This window comes from Neodiprion virginianus, chromosome 1 (genome assembly GCF_021901495.1).
Source record: "Neodiprion virginianus isolate iyNeoVirg1 chromosome 1, iyNeoVirg1.1, whole genome shotgun sequence".
NCBI classification, from domain to species: domain Eukaryota; kingdom Metazoa; phylum Arthropoda; class Insecta; order Hymenoptera; family Diprionidae; genus Neodiprion; species Neodiprion virginianus.
In genome coordinates, this window is record NC_060877.1 from 30,937,875 (window position 1) to 30,957,208 (window position 19,334).

General features: G+C 37.4%; 2 protein-coding genes across 9 annotated transcripts; both read left to right on the forward strand.

Annotated features, from left to right (window-relative positions):
- The first annotated feature begins 2,300 nt into the window (after window positions 1-2,300).
- Window positions 2,301-9,294, forward strand: LOC124310508 (piwi-like protein Ago3). Of its 4 annotated transcripts, XM_046774530.1 has the most exons (13): window positions 3,198-3,471; window positions 3,640-3,728; window positions 3,830-4,196; window positions 4,343-4,498; window positions 4,641-4,839; window positions 4,919-5,232; window positions 5,333-5,612; window positions 5,771-6,118; window positions 6,419-6,669; window positions 6,795-6,945; window positions 7,058-7,258; window positions 7,441-7,632; window positions 7,776-9,294. In XM_046774530.1, exons 2-13 carry the CDS (start codon window positions 3,686-3,688, stop codon window positions 8,103-8,105), a joined length of 2,832 nt encoding a protein of 943 aa, XP_046630486.1. In that variant the 5' UTR covers window positions 3,198-3,471; window positions 3,640-3,685; the 3' UTR covers window positions 8,106-9,294. The 4 variants fall into 4 exon arrangements, with proteins under 4 accessions (XP_046630487.1, XP_046630489.1, XP_046630486.1 ...); XM_046774531.1 differs by lacking the exons at window positions 3,198-3,471; window positions 3,640-3,728 and adding an exon at window positions 2,301-2,322; XM_046774533.1 differs by lacking the exons at window positions 3,198-3,471; window positions 3,640-3,728 and adding an exon at window positions 2,439-2,719.
- Window positions 9,295-9,683: 389 nt separating this feature from the next.
- On the forward strand, window positions 9,684-18,903 carry LOC124310507 (insulin receptor substrate 1). Of its 5 annotated transcripts, none has more exons than XM_046774525.1 (10): window positions 9,684-10,846; window positions 10,936-11,081; window positions 11,239-11,533; window positions 13,082-13,198; window positions 14,262-14,528; window positions 15,455-15,864; window positions 16,048-16,469; window positions 16,603-17,011; window positions 17,147-17,381; window positions 17,597-18,903. In XM_046774525.1, the coding sequence occupies exons 1-10, from the start codon at window positions 10,462-10,464 to the stop codon at window positions 18,577-18,579; spliced, it is 3,669 nt and encodes a 1,222-aa protein (XP_046630481.1). In that variant the 5' UTR covers window positions 9,684-10,461; the 3' UTR covers window positions 18,580-18,903. The 5 variants fall into 5 exon arrangements, with proteins under 5 accessions (XP_046630481.1, XP_046630482.1, XP_046630483.1 ...); XM_046774526.1 differs by having other exon boundaries at window positions 9,685-10,846; window positions 16,051-16,469; XM_046774527.1 differs by lacking the exon at window positions 13,082-13,198 and having other exon boundaries at window positions 9,685-10,846; window positions 17,597-18,902.
- Window positions 18,904-19,334: the final 431 nt, after the last annotated feature.

The window sequence follows — 19,334 nt, forward strand, 5'->3', positions numbered from 1 at the left end:
AAATGTTCTCTTGCCATCTGTACCGCGAGCTGCCGTTAAGAAATTAAAATACACAATCATTTCAAAATACCATCAAGTCTCACGCACAGGTAAATTAAATTATTTGTTGTTTGAATCATTTTATAGTTTATTATTGTAATTTCATTCTAAATAATTATTTGAAGTAAAAACCATGTAAATACATATTATAAATACTATGAGAATATAAATGAATAAATATATATTATAAATAATTACGCATGTATACAAAATAAAGTTTTCATAATACGACCATCCACTGTTTTGGCACATAATATTTCATTCCAAATCAGTATCTATGTATAACGTATCATAATATCTAATTTATCGCTTAAAGATTAGCATTAGATTTTACAAAATACGCTAAACAATCTGTTATTGCTTATTGTTAGTCAGGGGTCGAACAATCAAAGTTACCCTAGCGTGACACAGCAATTTTGTTAAAACCTGGCATACTTTTAGACCAGTCGAAAATATTTAATACATATTTTGGTATACTGATAGGCAGTGGTTCAGTTTTAAGGGTAAAAACCATCCCATGTCGATTTTAATATGACATTGGCAGCTTTGACTAAGGTCAATCGAATACCACGACTTGATGTATTTTGTGAAGCCTTGCAACTTTTGTATAACATAGATTTTTGCTGAAAAGTTTTGTGTTCAACAATCCTCTAAACTAGTTGAAAAAAAATTGGTGAATCAGATTCGGGCAGCTTTACCTATAAATACCATGAATAATATTCTTGTGTAACTCGATATAAAAATATGAAAGCACACAATACTTGCAGACAAGCAAGCAAAAGAATACAGTGGCCATTGGTAAGGGAGATGTCGGACCACCACAGTGAATGTTAGCAATATATGAAACATAGAAGACCAATCATACAACCCAGAGGTAATTAACAGCCCACTTTTGGTTGGATAAAATTACGCCTCTTAAAAATTATGTTGCTCGTCTTTGAGGAAATTTTTGTTCTAGTCAGCTAATCAGCTAGTATGATATTTATCCAAGTTTGAATCTTTCGAGAGGCTGGGATAGCATCAATAGATCGATAATAATCTTCGCGTTGAAATAAATTCACACTGACTTATCAATTTTCATTACATATACTTGAAAACTTATGTTATAGGTACAGTTTGTCTATTTGGTCTGTTTGTACCCAGGGCTACGAGGTGCCCTCTACAGGAAGCAGTAGCGAGCTCTAAGAAAAAGCAGTTGAAGCACAAAAAAAAAAATTGGCACTTTGACTCGTGACAAAATACTCTTTCATTTGAAAGTGATTTGATGTATAATATCAATGATAATATCTATTTTACAAAGTGTGAACTAAAATCAAATTTTTTTCTAATCAAAATTAAGAAAAAGTAAAATTTAGACACAAAATCAAATGACAATTTCCTTTTTTATCAAAGGAATATTATCTATTTTACATATAGGTATACCATAGTCTTCAGTCAACGTGATTGGAAATCAAAAAAAAAATATCAAGATGAGGGTGATAATAGTGTAAAGCAGTAGGTAGAGTTAACAATTAATAGTAAAACTTGTAACCCTAATTTAAAAATGCGGCCGGATTCATGTAAAAACGGTTGAGCGGTATACAGAGTCGAAAATAGCACATCTACCGTTAAAACGGTAGTCCTGCAGGCCATGGCAGTCCTGATTGCACTCGTTGCAAGGGTTCCTAGCTAGGTAGTAAGTTCACAATATCATGCTGAAAACATAAGAGTTAGAGAGCTAGAGTTAGTAACGTGAACGTAGCGAAATGTGGGGGGGGCACTGTTTCGCAAATTTATAGTAACTGAAGTAATCAAGTTCCCAAAATACGAATATATTGTTCTTTATTACAATTTATCGCATCGTCAGATATTCCTAAAATTGCGAAATAACGATTTTTTCCGAAACGAATCGTTACGATAACGTTGCCAATTTCATCTTCATGAAAACATTGGGTTCGACTCTTGATGCAAGTAAGCTGAAGGATTTATTTGGGCGGTTTAAATGATTAGCCAATAAGCTTCACTACACGTGCAACAAGTTTGAAGAAAACTTTGGTAAAAGTAAAAGGATGCAATATTGCTCACGAGTATGGGCCTATAAATTTAATTTTTTTTTTTTCACGTGATTGCTGATTTACATGTTCTTTTTTCTTCCTCACAACCGAACATCTTATTCAGGTTTCGCTTCTTTTGGAAAGGTCGTATTATCATTCGACCATGTCGTCTTTCAGTTTGTTTACTTCAGCAACGGTACATTATACGACGCATGCACAATTGAAGGCTGGCAGTAGAAGATCATGGACGGTATGTAATTCCAATGGTAATTCCTATACTCTTTTTTCTCCGGTACTTGCTATCACTCCACACCTTCTCACGCGGTCATTCCGCAGCCGCTCTTCATATACATCAGTGCGTTCTTCCGACGCTCGTAACAAGAGGCGAGCAAACTCATGTTGGACGTTCGACGGTTTACGACGTTCACGTTCAGTAGATGACGGACCGTCAACAGGTCTAGACCGTCGCGATCGTAAAAGCGAGTTCAGAACTTCTTTCTCTTCAATTTGATATATATCTTCAGTCCTTTGATACACTAAGTCGAGTACCGTACAATCAGCAAAAGGAACTCACGGCTTCTAGCTGTCATCTATTTGCCAGATCTCTTCGAGTACGACAGAATTGTACTCAGCATCACCAAGAACTGGTCAGTATTCTCACAATAATATCTTCAGTAATCAGAACTGCGTAATCGGTACGATGGCGTCGTGTAAGCATCGCATGCAGTTGCAAATGTGTGATGCACGTCGAAAAAGCGTCGGTTCCATGCAGTGCGAAATCGGCATGCAGAGTTGCCAGTTACCACAAGCCGCCGACTCCACCGGCAGGCTGCGTTGGTAGAAATATACATATACTTAATTGTTATTATGGACAAATCCATAAGACTTAACTTTTCCAGTTTTTCTTTTTTCCACAGTGTAAGAGCACACACTACAGGTTCTACGTATGTTTTCAAATGACTTTCGAGGCGAATAATTCACGTCCGTTAACTTAGGCGTTAACTACTTTCAGGCGGTTACGTGATACAGTTGGATTAAGCTGGAAAATAACATTTTTCACATGAAATGCATTTAATTCATATTAAACGGAATAAATATTGATCACAGTAATTTTATACTTCATACATAAATATAATATTAGGTATAAAAAAACCGCGTCACAGTGTCTGTATCTAGTCTTCACTTCTCGGTCGATTCTGCGTACGAGAAGTGCGCAAAGGCCTGTCGAACAAAATTCCCGCGAGCCCTGATCTGTTAAGCCTGCCTAAATATTTATATCGGTGTATTTGTGTCTGATAACTGGAACCACGAAGTTGGGGAACGCTATAAAGAATTACATCACAGTGAAAGTAGGAACAGTATCATTTAGTTGTGTCTGATTGTAGCAAAGCTTTGAAAAGTAAGTGTATTAAGTTTAATCAGGACTTTCAAGCAATCGAAAGAAGGATGTTTTCTTGTAAACCACGTGTTATGCCTTAAATATTTGCGGCGTGGGAATATGACGTCAGGAACGATTGTTTGAATCTGTTTTCATCTTTCAGTTGTTAACCTTCATTTTCGGTTATAGGTTATAAAATGAGGAAAATGGATCATAGATTTTTTGTACAAATCTAATGGAAATTTTGTTTCCTAATACTATTAGAATTATTCAATTGGGTAAACATGCTTTATTAGGATGATAAATGAAGTGAACAACTTTTAATTTAGACTTTATTCAGATCAAATTATCATGCTTCAATTTGATTTTTATCACATAGATATGGCGGATGAACGATTAAGGCCGATCGGACGTGGTGTTCCGATGGGCCGGGGATCACTTTTGGATATGTTGAAAAAACAGACCGGCAGAGGAGATACTCCAACCCCACCACCAAGTTTCAACCCAGTTGCCATTCCTAATCCGGCGACTCTGGCCCCAAGTTTGGGTCGTGGTCGTGCTGCGCTGTTAGGACTTATTAAAAAATCAACAGAAGGGCCAGCTCAAATTATTCCAAGTTCGGAACCAGCCCCAATATCGACAATTTCTCAGCAACCCGTATCAGCTCAAGCATTACCAATTTCTGAGCAACCTCCACAAGCTCGTGGCAGAGCTTCACTTCTTAGTTTAATGAAAAAGCAAACCCCGTAAGTCCAACATTGACTTATCTATTACGCCAAATCAATCAATTGATATTGAAGAAATTCATGATGATAAATAATACTGATTTCTTCAAACTTTGATATCTCCAGAAGTTGAATAACAATTAATTGGGCTCTAATTAATGAAACAGGTTTCCAGTGACGTCTCAAACTTCAATGCAATTCACCCCTGCAGGACCTTCGGGTGACTTACCAAATCAAGCAATCAGTGCAATGGCTAGTCTGACAATCACTGAGTCTGTTGTTGAATCTGAAGTGATATCACGTCAAGGTCTTGCTGGCACAACGTGAGTACAAACTTTTGACTCTAAATATGTCGAGCATTTGTTGAAATTTTCATCCATGGTTATGGATTTGAAGTTTTAAGTATAAAATTATACAGTTAATATTATATTCATGATCAAAACTGGTGCCTTCATATACTTGTAGAATTGATTTGAATGCCAATTATATACGCCTGAACGTGGACCAAGGTCGAGGCGTACATGAGTACGAAGTCAAGTACTCTCCCGACCTGGATTCACGTCCTTTACGAAGTAAATTGCTGTACCAACATTCAGTGACCCTTGGTGAAGCAAAAATATTCAATGGAGTGACTTTACACCTCGCCCAGCCATTACCAGAAAATGTAAGTATTCCATACTTCATTGTATGGTAACTTATGTCATATTTTTAATTGAGTATGATACTAATGTAGACTTATGTAGAGGACAGAGCTTCAATCAGAACATCCGATGGATGGTTCGATCGTCAAGCTAACGATAATTTTCAAGAGACAGCGTCGACTTGGTGAACTCCCCGGGCTTTTCAATGTTTTATTCAAGCGTGTAATGCATGCCTTGGATTTAGTACAAATTGGGCAAAAGCATTTCAATTCTAGAGCAGCTCATTCTGTGCCCCAACATAGGTTGGAATTGTGGCCAGGATATGTTACGGCCATTGATGAATATGAAGGCGGCCTTCAACTTTGCCTAGAGAGCACTCATAGAGTCTTGCGCACAGAAACTGTGCGTGATCTCATGTAAGTGAAATTTGAGAGTGTTATATGCGATATTTAAGATCTGTGGGGAATATTTTGTTAAACTGTCATCTTTGAACAATTTTATGTATTTTATTGCTAGCAACCAAGTGTATACCAAACACTCGTCTGGTCACTTTCGAGATGCAGTTATGAAAGAATTAATGGGTGTATCAGTATTAACTCGTTATAACAACAAAGTTTATCGTATTGATGATATAAATTGGGATGAAAATCCTCTTAAAGAGTTCACTTTGAGTAAAGATCCACAAAGTAAAATGAGCCTTTACCAGTACTACAAGAATCACTGGAATATTGAAATCAGAGACCAAAAACAACCTCTTCTGATACATAGAGCCAAAAAAAGACTTCCCTCTGGCGAGGTAAGACAGACTTAAGTCCGATATACTTAAGATTGTTTGTTTGTGAAATTAATCGCCTTTAATATTTTTTGTTCAATATATTTTATATATACTTTGCGATGAAATTGTTTGGTATTCGTAAATAAAAATCTATTTCGTTTCGTTACATAAATCAAAAGCAAATTGAGGAAAGTCTTGACTTGATTCCGGAGTTGTGCTACCTGTCCGGCCTCACTGAGTCTATGCGACAAGATTTTAAAGTGATGAAAGATTTATCAGAAGTGACAAGAATATCGCCTGAGCATCGTGTTGATGTGGCTCACCGGTTCATTCAAGAAGTAAAGAAAAATGAAATTGCTCGCAAATTGTTGGCCAGCTGGGGATTGAACTTGGCTGACCATGTCGTTGCCCTTCCTGGAAGAGTCGTACCAACAGAGACAATTTTCTTTGGAAATAACAAACAAGTCCAAGGTCAGGCTAATGCTGATTGGAATAGTGCTGCATGTCGTTTACCAATGCTGAGTACTGTAAGTTCTATGTTAATAATACATGTGACATTGCGCGCGCGTGTGTGTCATAGTATCGTGTATACATACAACAACAATATAACAATTTAATAGGTTCAGAGTTAGTTAAATTTTTTTTTTTTTTATTCTCAATTCTTTCAACCTGATGAAAAAAAATTTTACGCAAATAAATAATTTTATTCTGTTCAATCAATTAGTCACTAATATATAATTGTTTGACTAGCTTAATATTTCATGATTGATTTCTCGTCATTACCTGCTTACTATCAGCGAGACCTGATTTAGTCTCTTCCGTTTTAGCCTGGTCTGAAAAATTGGTGTCTCATTTACTGCCAAAGGGATTCCAAATCGGCAGAAGATTTCAGCCAGATGTTCCCAAAGGTCGGTGAGGCCATGGGAATGCAAGTTTCGGTTGGCCATCTAATTAAGCTAAAAGATGACCGAACCGAAACTTTTTTAAGAGAGTTAAGACAAAATATATCCCCGACAATGGAAATAATGGTCATTGTGTTTCCTACAAATCGCAATGATAGATATGCAGCTGTCAAAAAGTGAGTAGAAATGTTGATCAAGGCTATCATAGTAGATAACTGAATGTTCATAACTGAGCTGAAATTTGTTGATATTACTGTTGTTCGTTATCACTACTTATTTATTGTTAATAAATTTTTCCCAGACTTTGCTGTGTTGAAATGCCGATTGCATCTCAAGTGATAATTTCTAGAACAATAAATCGTCCAGACAAGCTCAAGAGTGTTACCCAGAAAATTGCGTTGCAAATAAATTGCAAGCTTGGTGGCACTCTATGGGCCTTAAAATCACCCATGGTATGTTCACTTGAAACATATAAATTTTATTACATTTATTCTATTCACCCTTTGTACATGACATTTTTCATCGTTGGCAAGTTAAAAATTGTGGTTTTATACTATTATACAGGATAATGTTATGGTCTGTGGGATCGATATACATCATGCAGGTGCAGGTCAGAGCAAACACGGAAGTGTTGCTGGTTTTGTGGCCAGTCTTGACAAACCTTTCACACGATGGTTTAGTAAAGTTTGTCTGCACAGACCTAATCAAGAGTTGATTGACGCTCTAAAAGTGTGCCTGATTTCAGCGTTGAAGGCTTACTTCAAGGTATCTAATGAATCATCGTAACATGCATTAATTATGAAATTTAACTACTGTGCAGTTACTAACTTTCCATAATTGCTTCTTACCTACTTTTCCAAGCAAAAGATTAGTCAATACTCTCTTTTTGGAAGACTGTATTACTTACTACTCTTACGTACATTACTTACTCACGTACCCATTCTCAGGTTAATCAGCGTTTTCCTACTCGAATAATAATATATCGTGATGGTGTGGGTGATGGTCAATTAGAGGTTATCAAAAATTTTGAAGTGAAGCAATTAGAAGAATCCTTTGCATTGATTGCTCCAGACTATAAGCCCACGCTTACTGTCATCATTGTACAAAAGAGGATCAACACAAAAATTTTCTTGAAAGAGGTGAGAATATACCATGTGTAAATTTGTAAATTGTTACAATTTAGGTATCCGTGAAGTTCGTGTAGTACAGAATACCTGTCTTTGATTCATTGGCAAACACAATGAAGACTAATTACCTAAATGTTCTAATTTTTGTATTACAGGGAAAACGTTTAGCTAATCCTCCTCCTGGAACAGTGGTGGACCACACAATAACACGTCGTAACTATTACGACTTTTTCTTAGTTAGTCAAAACGTTCGTCAAGGTACCGTTTCACCGACTCACTACTTGGTTATTCATGACACAAGTGAAATGAAGACTGATCATGTGCAAAGACTGAGCTTTAAACTCTGTCACATGTACTACAACTGGCCAGGTACTGTTAGAGTACCTGCCCCTTGTCAATATGCGCATAAACTTGCATTCCTAGTCGGTCAGAGTATACAGATGGAGCCTCACCAATCGTTATGGGAGAAACTTTATTATCTGTAGAAACTCGCGCCTTTCCACGAGCACAGAGAAATTGGCGCAGTTGCCCATGATACACGTGGATACAAAGTTCATTAGATTTTTTAAGACGTTTTTTTCAGGTTATCGCACATACGTGTATCGTACATACGTGTATCGTACATCTAAACATCTTTGAAGCATCAGCTTTTCTCTTCAGATAATCCGCGTCTTCATTTAGTAGACTACGAATTCGTTCAGTAATGAATCTTAATGCAGTATTATCTGAAAACAATCTATGTTTCAGTTTAAGTAGAGGTACTTCGTTACAAACTCATATCTCCGATATGTCACACAGCCTTTTTGTCAGGTAGACCAGACCATTACGTGTCGCATAAATACGTAAAGCCAAATTACAAGTGATTCGTTTTTCTTTTCCGTTTTTGTTATTCATAATTTTACTATTATTTAAAAATTATGATCATGTTATTATGGCATACAATGCGTAAGTGTAATGTATGCCACTTACTGATTCCTTCTACGATCGATTCTTTTTAAAAAAAAATCGAGCCATGATAAAGCTTCGAGGCGAAAATCTAGCATTTCTAATCCATACGTAATACTTTTAGGTTATAAAAAAAATTAATTTAAATCAATTTCGTTAGAGTATCTAAATTGGGATAACTTGAAAAAAGTTCTGTTGTATTGATAAATTAATTTTATTTCTCCAACTTCTACACGTGTCGGATAGACCCAGATAACGCCAAAACGCTATACCAAATATTATGGATATATATAATTGTTGTTACCCAATGCTAAAGCTTCGACTAAAATCGTTGATAAGGCCTTACTTATCTTGACATGTTTTCGGAGTTAGGATAAAGATACAATGTTAGTATTACGAATTAACCGTGAACGTAATTACTATTTCCTCGTTTGAATTAATTGTTGTCGAAGAGTTTTATTACTTCAAAACTTGTGTAATAATGTAGAAACAAAGAATCTCCATTATTAAAGGTCTGAGAAAGCTAATTTTCGGTATGAAGTGATAATCCAATTTTCCCTGCTCGCGAAAAAGTCTAAAATATATTTTATGTAGACCATCTAACTTTTATACAAATAAATAAATGCATACTAATTTTATTCTATGCAATGCTGTTCACATGCGTGTAATATTTCAAAGGGTAGAAAGCATTTTCAAAAACAAGAAAATAAATGGGTTTGACTGAGCCTGGAAGTCATAGAATTTCTAGATGTTAAAAGAATTTTTCAACAAAATTGTAATGCGTTCATTTTCCCACGTAACTTCTGATCTGAATCGTGAAGTGGAATTCTTTCCGTTGCATGACTTGGAGAATCAGAGTGCGAGATTTATTAAGTAGAATCAAAAAGTGTGATCAGAGCGATTGAAGATTCACCTCGTCCGGGAAAAAAGATCTTCAATTTAGCCGTGCGAAAAAGACGGGCAGACGGTACTGGGAATAATTTTACACGGACGGTCGATTTCCCGAATACATTATCAACATTCTTAATTCCGGGTGAACAATTCCGCCCGAATACACTGGAACACGATGGGCCCATGTGGCGTATAGCCAGTATCGCGTATCCAGTCGCTGCCTTCGGTTGAGCGACTGGCGCCTGCGTACAGCTTGTTTACAACTGCGGAGCTTAACCATACACATGACCTTTCCAAGATGGATACGAACGCCTATTTTATTGCCTAGCGTGTAATTAGAAAATCTGTGCGTACCGCGGATCTGTGACGCGCTGTTTTGTACCCGTCGTAAGCAGTGGAACGTCGTGTCTAGTTTCTTGATTGTCATTGATAATGCACGAGGGTTTGCGGATTCAAATTCGCTCCAAATAAGGAATTTCTGCACTCGTCAAATTTTCACCTCGCGGCAGATGTGACCACTCTATGCATATTTCTCGAATATACCTTTACGAGTGTTTTTATTCGCGGGTGGATGTTACATGTGGAAAATTATATCAATTTAAATATATTTAGGTATTTGCCTCACATGTCTCTCATTTACCTTACACACAACGTGTTTTGGTATTGCCTCGTATTGCGCATGAAAAATTACCCTGCCCTTGGCAGTAGCCTATTTACTCGGCAAGCATTTTACGCAAGTCGCGATTGTGAGTTCAACCACCCACCCACCTGCGCGTATCGTCCTGCTATTGCTGTTCCTCGGTACAACCTGCTTTATTCAAAATTGTACGAATTTTTGATTCGGGCGCGGCTTATGACTGGGAGCATGTAAACCAACACCTTCGTGCATGTGGAACGGCGGCGTGGAATGTAAATGGTGCTCCTCGTAATCGCCCCCGCGTTCATAATCCATCACGAAGAACGCAATTCCTAACCTCAATTCGCTATCCTCGATCCTCGGGCGGGATGTCTTCGGGCAGGAGCCCAGTTTCCCCCTCGGGTGGTCCGGTCATTAAATCCGGTCACCTACGGAAGCTCAAAACTACCAAGAAGAAATATTTCGTACTTCGCGGCGAAGCTCCCGGATTTAGCGCGTGTTTGGAGTATTATGACAGCAAGAAGAAATTTGAGAACAAGCAGCTTCCAAAACGAAGTATATCATTGCACAGCTGTTTCAACATCAATAAGCGCGTTGACACCAAATATCGTAACGTCATTGCTCTTTATACCAAAGACGAATGCTTCTGCTTGATTCTCGACAGCGAGAAAGAACTCGACGATTGGTTAAACTCTATGCTTCTACTCCAAGGAGGAGATGTTCCTGATGGCGAACAACCTCGTCCTACCTTTGGTGAGATTCGTTACTTTTTTCTTTCCCAATTTCATTCGGCAAAATTAATTAACTTATGTACAATGATCTCTGTTTGCATCAATTTTCAGAACACGTTTGGCAGGTCACGATGCAGAAAAAGGGACTTGGAGAACGCAAAAACATTCAAGGACCATATAGACTATGCCTAACCGATCGAACATTAAGCTTGGTTAAAATCGGAGCTAAGAACAACTCAGACTCTATTGTATTTTCTGTAAGTCAACCGGTCTTGATATGATCATCGTTTATCACAAATATCTTTGTATCTCCCTCTTGAGATTATCTGACATTGATGATATTTAACATGAAAATATTTCATCAAATACAAATCTCTTATTTTTCTCATATTCTTATTTATTTCTTTCATGCAGCTGATGTGCATCAGGCGATGTGGCTACATGGATCGCATTTTTTACATGGAGGTGGGCAGGTCAGCGGTCACAGGGGTAGGAGAATTTTGGATGGAAACGGAAGATAGCAACATTGCGCATAATATGCATGCTGCTATTTTAAACTCTATGAGCAACACTAGTAGTAGTAAAGAGGAAGTTGGGCCACGACCGAGAACACGCAGTTCCTCTGCGAATGAAGCTAGCAAGCCAATATCTGTACTTCAACGTCGCCAAACTCACACTGGGCAAAAACTGCATGGCTTTTCTCCATCAGGTGAGTTTGGAATTTCAGAATTTTTTGACCTTTTTATTCATAGGAAACCATAGTATAGTGTTTATGAAAGTTTTTTTTACAGTTCATCGCAGGATGCCACTTTATAGTTTTATTGGTGTGAATAGTTTTCTAATGACGTGCTTATTTGTGTGCAACATGTTAGAGATTATGATTAACTGTTCTAGTCTAGATGTATTGAATTTTTGGTAACATTCAATGTTACCATCATTATTTTTATTATTATGATGATGATGATGATGATGATGATGGCGATGATGATATGACAATGATGATGACGATGATAACCATGATAACCATGACGGACTCTGCTGCAATAGTAATAATGATAAACACATTAAACCTTCCTATACGTTATTTATGCTGAGTACATACCTTATAGATTAACAGTTGCATTATTTTGTTTTTGGGTGTTAAACAATAGGATTTGTCACCATCATACTTGAAAAAAGATTAATAGCAAATCGCGATCAGTTTTTGTTTCATTTTTCAAGAATTTGTCACTTCATTTACGTTTCTCAATTGTATGATAATTATATATGTATATATGAGACACTTTTTTCTGCATTTTTATATAGTTGGTTAGAGCCTTGTCTTATATTAGTGCAAAAACAGGATACTGAATGTATTTTATGTATAATTGCGGTAATTAGGACAAATGTTTTTCGATTTTACTGAGGTACAGCAAATAATTCGAATGAGCAAAGAAATTATTTGAATGTGAATTCCAATTTGAATCCTAATACACCATTTTTTTTATAAGATGGTATATGCTCGTTACTGATCGAGAAAGGTAGGACAGGTCAGAGAATTGCATTTAAAGTTTTAATTTATTTATAAATTGATAACTTTGTTGGAGAAGAATGAAAGTAAGACCCAAGACAGTTTCCTATAATCTATAGTATGATTACAGTTGGCAATGAAAACTTATACCACAGATTCTCCAAACTAAAGTTATCGAAACCCTGTCGAAACACTAAATTGGTAACAGTAAATTCGACATCTGTGAACTAGTATTTCTTCATGTAACAATTCTGAGGTAACTTAGTCACTTTCCAAATGTTACTTTCTTTACTGCTAGCGATGACTTGACCCAAACTAGTGATGCCTCAATCACATTTTCACTGTGTGTTTTTAATTCCATTTGAGTGGCAACCAGTAAATGTTTATAGGATGTAAAAGATAAAAGTGATTACACTCAACTTTTTGAGCTAAAGATATTACCAAGCATATTGGATCATACTGATCTTTAAAATTTAGACAATCTAATTTTTCAAGTTTGAATCAAACGTAAATTTAGTTCACTGGACACTAATTAATGTAGGTAATACAGACATGGCTTTTTGAAGTGTTTTATTTTTCATTGGTGTAAATCTAAAATTTAGCTTTGCGATGGACCATGATCAAATTATGAAGCGCACACACTTTTGTATTGCCTATGCCATGCATCAGGCGTTGTCTCAATTTATTGGGACGAGGCACAGCACAACTTAGCTTTAGAGTAACACACCTGGGTTACGGGCTTTACAGAGGAACAGAAGACTTGCAAGGAACAAGTGGATCCGTTGAGGGAGCTGAACAACCCTGCATCTGCTCCTTCACAGAGTAGTCATTCACAGAGTATCTCCTCTTCCAATACACTCACGGGTCTGTTTTCTCTCACAGTAGTTGTACAATCCTCTCTTCTAAAATGTCGAGTTTATTTGAGATCCAATCTGCTGATGCTGGTGGTGATTATGGACTTATTCAATAGTTCGTTGCTCGATGCTTGTTTACCACCAGTGTATATGGATCTTGAATAGACTATACATATATTGATCTAACTAGTTTTTGCTTTTGGTAACATCGCTGAGTACGGGAATTTTTCACTTTTGAATAGTAATATTTTGCTAGAGTGTGATTATTTCCATGCTTGGCAGTCGTTGCTTAGAGCATGAACAGATTCCTACAGAATTATAATCGTATTTATTGATGTTTGATATTATTCACAGGGTTATATGTTCTCTTATGTTCATTTTTACACAAAAATGGTATCTGGTGGTTTTGGGCTTGGTTATCCAAAATGATTTAATGAATTTAATGTGTCATCACAATCAATCATCACCATTTAAGTTTACTTAACCATTTATGTGTAACCCTAAATTAATTATTCATAATTAACCGAAGATATTTTTTGAAACTCATGCAATTTCACTCAATTTGTGGTTTTTTAAGCTTATGCTGAATTTATATAAAATTTTACAATGTTTGAAAGACGGCTACTGCAAAACATTTGATTAATACAATTCTGTATTACTACATTAAATGATCTAAGCTTTCCTTTGATATTTTGTATTTTATCAATTCATAATCGATTGCCAGGGGTTAATGCAGAAATTTTGCCTACAATGAGACAATATATTTTCCGTCAGTCAACGAAACATGTGCCAATAATTGTATTAGTCTTGCGAAATGTGAAATAAAAAGTTTTCAACAGGTGACCAATGGTAGAAACTTAATAAAGATAGGCTGAAGTATATTTTTAAACACAAAGATCGTTGGTTTATGTTACATCATTATCGAAAATATATTATTGCTTATCTGTAATGTGAAGTATCAACGTTGAGTGTTGTCTCATTGTGGCAATGAATGTTAATGTCATTGTGAGTGATGGTGGATCGAACTGCTCTGCAATCGAGAGTCTCGAGACAGTTAGCTGTATGGTTTACAGCGCTTGCTGCTGCTGGGACTGGGGTTGCTGCAGGACATACCGGGAGTACCTTGACTAACGCCAACAGCACCGCGAATAGACGTCGTCACTCAGTTGCCAGTCATCCTCACCCTACCTCCTCTCAATCTAATCAAATCACAATCACCACTGCCTCGACCACATCTACAACAGCTACCACCACATTATCCCATCAGAGAACCTTGTCGCTGCCCCTAGCCGCTGCTGTTGTCAATCAATCGCAACCATCTAAAAGATCCGTTTTACGCTGTATGTATTTTAGTTTCAATGTAAATCAGTTTCACTTTTTTCTTAAGGTATAGTGCAATAACGGTCGAAGTTGCTGATTATATTAGAAAAAATTTTTATTCCATGTTTAAATGGATGATAGCATTTATCTACATGATTGGATGTTTGGTAGTTCCAACAGTTGTGAAACTTGTTAGGGATATTTAACACTGATCATAAATTGTTTGGTTTGTCAAAATTGTTCAGCAAATTCATCACAATAATAATTATAAATGTTTTTTGTTTCGCATTATGTAATATTGTTTGTATTGTTCGCATTGTGGTATTGTTAGTGATTATTTCTAGGTAAAGAACCCGAATAACCAAACATGTATTTCAGTGTTTACGTCATATAACCTCTGCATGTGGCACAACCTGAGAAATTTGCACAAAAATTATTTATGGCTGACATGTATCCATAACATGTAAATAATTGTGGTATTCGTTTTGAAAGTATACAGTGAGGGTGAAAGTTTTCAAAGTCACTCACATTCTAATGAAAATTTTTCTTTTTCAGTTTATGCAATTTTAATTATAAACATTGAAGTTAAGCAAATTTTGCTACCCAAGATTGTATAAAAAAATATGATGAAATTTAATAAAGTACATGAAATTAATTAAATTGTCATGCTATTTAATATTTTCTTACAGTGGCGCTTCTCTCTTTATTGCTAATCACCAGGCATTTTTTTGATATATTTTCTTTGTCCAATAACTGTTTCTACTTCTTCAAAGTAGCTTTATTCCTTTTATTCAATCATCTGATCTAATGCTTGTTATAAACATTTAATACTGTGTATATTTATAAATGCAAGTAAATTATACTGTGCTAATGCTGGGACAGTGTGCTTTTTGAGACCTTATATTCTTCTGCTATCCAACTATAATACTAGTAATATTCATTACAGGTACAACAGGGCGTGAACGATGTGACAGTCTTCCGTCAAGAGCACGTACGTCAAGCGAGGGTCATCCTACAGTTATAATGGGTCATCCAAGAGCAGCTCACCTTGCACCCAATATACCACGACCTCATTCTATGTGTGGTAAAGGATTGTCCTATTCTCCACCAATTTCTTCTATGCCAATAAGCCCTGCATCTGGGGCTTGTTCCACTGATTCTGCGGGCTCTTCACTTTCTATGGATGACGGAGGAGAAAGCATTTTGGAGGAAGGGCCAGCCTCAAGATATGGTCATTCACTGACGCCTGATGAACCGGTTATTATGGAGGAAAATGGTGATGACTATACTATCTGGTCGTCTGGAAATCCTCAACATAAATATTCACCTCTGTTCAAGTCTCAGTCACCTTCTCAGGTAAGTATGTTACATTATTTTAATGGGAAAATAAAAAAAAAAAACTCCCAAGTTGACAATTTTTGATTAGATTTTAACCGTTGTTTTGCAACATCTATATTTTGTTTGTAGTGTTTGGAAAGTACTCTAGTTCACTTGACACAGAAATATTTCCAGATTACTAATCACCTCTTTTGTTGACAGCAGAGTTCTTACATGGAGATGTATAGTCCTTGTGGCTCGAGTCCTGGCAGGGGGGGAGCTTATATGCCTATGAGTCCTGCGACCAATGCACACTCACATTCTCGAGCTTCATCCCTCGTAGAGGAAGTTACTACAATACCTGATGGCTATGTACCTATGGCACCTCATGGCGACGATGGTTATGTTGATATGGATCCTGCCAATCCAAACAATGGTCATTTTCCTGATGATATGTCTCAACATGGAGGCAGCAGTTGTTCAGTCACATCTGGGACTCCCAGTACAGATTTAAGGTTCTCTGAGTATCACTTGGACAAGGTGACCAGCTATCTTGCACCTGGTGAGGACTTACAGTCCAGGCCCACCAGAGCGTACTCTGTGGGGTCTCGACCAGAACCTGCCAACAGACAACGCAAGAATCGGTAATTGGCTTATATTTGTCCTATTAAGCAACTTTTCTTTATTGTTTTCATTGTACTCGCACATGGTTTGTGTAGTCTAAAATTGAACCGAACAAATTCAGATGCTACAAGTAAAAAAATACTTTGCCTTTAGACTGGAAATAGCGCAACAAGAGTCCATTAGGGTTCGAGCATTTTCGGTAGGAAGTCGCTCAAAGAGACCCGAGATTGGGAGGTTAGCAAACGTGATTGCTACTCCTTTGCCTGTTGGTTCGGATCACTCTACTTCAAGCAAGTCTAACTCCGCCCCACTGTTGTCCAGTTCCTGGGGTCACAACTCTGGTTGCTCAGGGGCATCAGAGCGCATGGAGGACCTTATGGAATTGGATTTTACAAGGCCTAATGCTCTGTCACCTCTATCTTCTCCTCTCTCCTCGTATACCCAGTCCCAAACGCATTCATATTCCACTGCCACTGACACCAGTTCCTATGTCGACATGTCGCCTGGACAACCACCTGTATCTACTACTGCCTCCTACGTAGATATGAGTGGTCTAAACAAGGTTAGTAATCAATGTAAATATCAGTGCATTTTCTCACTATGTTGAGCGCTAGAAAATTTTCTTGATTCATAGTAACCAGTTTTATTTATTTTTTCATCGATATACTGTATTACATTTTGAACTTATCTATTGCAGGCGAACAGAAACAATAATAACAATACCATCACTGCCAATCACAATCACAGTCATACACCAGCATCCTCTTGCACCCCCAAACCAGTGATAACAACACTCAAGCCAGTAGAAGAGGCTGAAGGGCCTTATCTAGAGATGGGAGGTGTGAGTGAAAGCTGGCACAGACCTGATTCAAGTCCTAAACAAGTTCCATCTCCTGTCAACGATGACTACATGCAAATGAACGGACCTCCAGGTACAATTTGTTTTAAAACGCAAAAAGTTTGAACAATTCGAATATATCTGAGAATGCTATTTTTTGATTTGATTAATCAAATTCAAAATGCCTAAGATGTTTTCACTGCACTTAAAATATTCACTGTACAATTGTTTAGTCTCTCTTCAATGAATTTAAACTCTCTTTAAGAATCCATCGAATTGAAGTTTGAAACGATTACTTATTTACTTCAGGGGTAACGAGAACGGCACCTGTCGATTTGCCGCAACCTAGACGCCCACCGGAAGGCTATGTAGAGATGACGTTTAAACCGAGACCGAGCCCCGTCGCTACACCTGAGCAAGACTATATTAATATCAATATGAATATCGGTGGAACTGGTCGTAATAATCGCAGGCCAAGAGGCGGTAGTCGGAAGGAGAAGTCTCGTTCTCAACCGATTGCGATTCAGGCCGGAAGTAAGCCAGTAAAAGCACCAAGTTTTTTACCCCTAAATGGGAGTCCGACAACCGAAAGCTTGGCAAGCACTCCTGCCTCGCCGCCTCGGGCTACTCCTACCGGTTCTTCTGCGACGATATTTCCATTTTCTTTAAACAGCCCGCAGTCGCCGATAAAACCGTTCACTCCCCAATCCGAGATCGGGAAATCTTCAATGATCGATACGAGTGGTGAATACGCGGTAATGCGACCCACTAGCAAGCTCTCTGTAACAAACTCTGTTTCACTTGTGGATAGTTCGTTGCCTAGAAAAGGCAAAGATGTGAATCCACCCAATTCAACGGTCAAAGATACTGGCCACTTATCATCATCTTCAAAAGTTTCTCAAGACCAATCGGTGGTCCCTGTAATAACACGGTTCGCTGAGTTTACGATCTGTAAACCACGACTAGTTACTGCCTCTCCGACTGCTACAAGTCCTAATACTTCTGTGTTCAAACCAGTGCAAACTAAACCGTCGTCTCCTAAGTTATTTGACGATACTCCTACCCCGACACCCACACCAACTCCAACCCCCACACCAACTCCAACTCCTACACCCACCCCTTCTCCTCTCGACAGTGAAGGATATGAAAAATTACAACCAGGTGCTAGTATTCTGCACTACGCTAGGTTGGACCTCCCGGAAGTGGACGGGGTGCCACCAGTTTCCCCTATACCACCCCAGGAGGGTTTCAGCTATGCAGAAATTGACTTTGCAAAGCTGAAACACAACTGAGAGATAGCTTGAATGGCAAATACACGCTGTTTGTAGATACTACACACTACTGAGTTACGTGATTCGTGTTTTGATGATTTGTTACTGATTGTATGCAACCAAAGCATGGGCAGATGATGGAAAATAACACAAAACCACCATATTATCGTGGATATATTATTGCGCTTTTTCGTATAAATTATGAAACGCCTGAATACTTTGAAGTAAGCATCATTATACATATACATATATACATACGAAGCATCTATACATAAGTAAATATATAAATATGAATATATATAATATACATATTATTATATACAGTATATATAATAATATTAACAATTAATAAACGTATAATATAAATTAATAAAAGTATTTATTACATCGTTATCAATCCTCGCGTCTGTTGTAATGTGATAACCACGCGCAATAGAATACACATATGTAATATTAAGATGTATACTATACACATGTATATACCACCTAATCGATTTCCTTATCTTATTTTGGTCGTTAAGCCACGCGTTCGCGATTATATCTATAACGATAAGTATCGTTTGTTGGACTAGTTTTATCAGTTTGATGGAATACGCTCCGATCTAACAATGTTGTTTTGGTTAACTTTTACGGGATGGCGACTCATGAGATTTTTACTTTGGTTCTCAGCAGTTGGTCTTAGGGCGAATGAAAATCCGTCTACAAAAGAAAGTGAATGCATGCGGCCGGTAGTAACGACCGTCTACAACCACTCGTGATTAAAATCACCCATACTG

Excerpts from the sequence above, each read along its gene's own strand:
- LOC124310508 (XM_046774530.1), top strand. The coding sequence starts at position 3,686 with ATGGAAATTTTGTTTCCTAATACTATTAGAATTATTCAATTGG. Across the intron at positions 7,259-7,440 it reads CGTTGAAGGCTTACTTCAAG|GTTAATCAGCGTTTTCCTAC; the intron begins GTATCTAATGAA and ends ACCCATTCTCAG. Across the intron at positions 7,633-7,775 it reads CAAAAATTTTCTTGAAAGAG|GGAAAACGTTTAGCTAATCC; the intron begins GTGAGAATATAC and ends TTTGTATTACAG.
- LOC124310507 (XM_046774525.1), top strand. The coding sequence starts at position 10,462 with ATGTCTTCGGGCAGGAGCCCAGTTTCCCCCTCGGGTGGTCCGGTCATT. Across the intron at positions 14,529-15,454 it reads TAAAAGATCCGTTTTACGCT|GTACAACAGGGCGTGAACGA; the intron begins GTATGTATTTTA and ends TATTCATTACAG. Across the intron at positions 15,865-16,047 it reads AGTCTCAGTCACCTTCTCAG|CAGAGTTCTTACATGGAGAT; the intron begins GTAAGTATGTTA and ends TTTTGTTGACAG.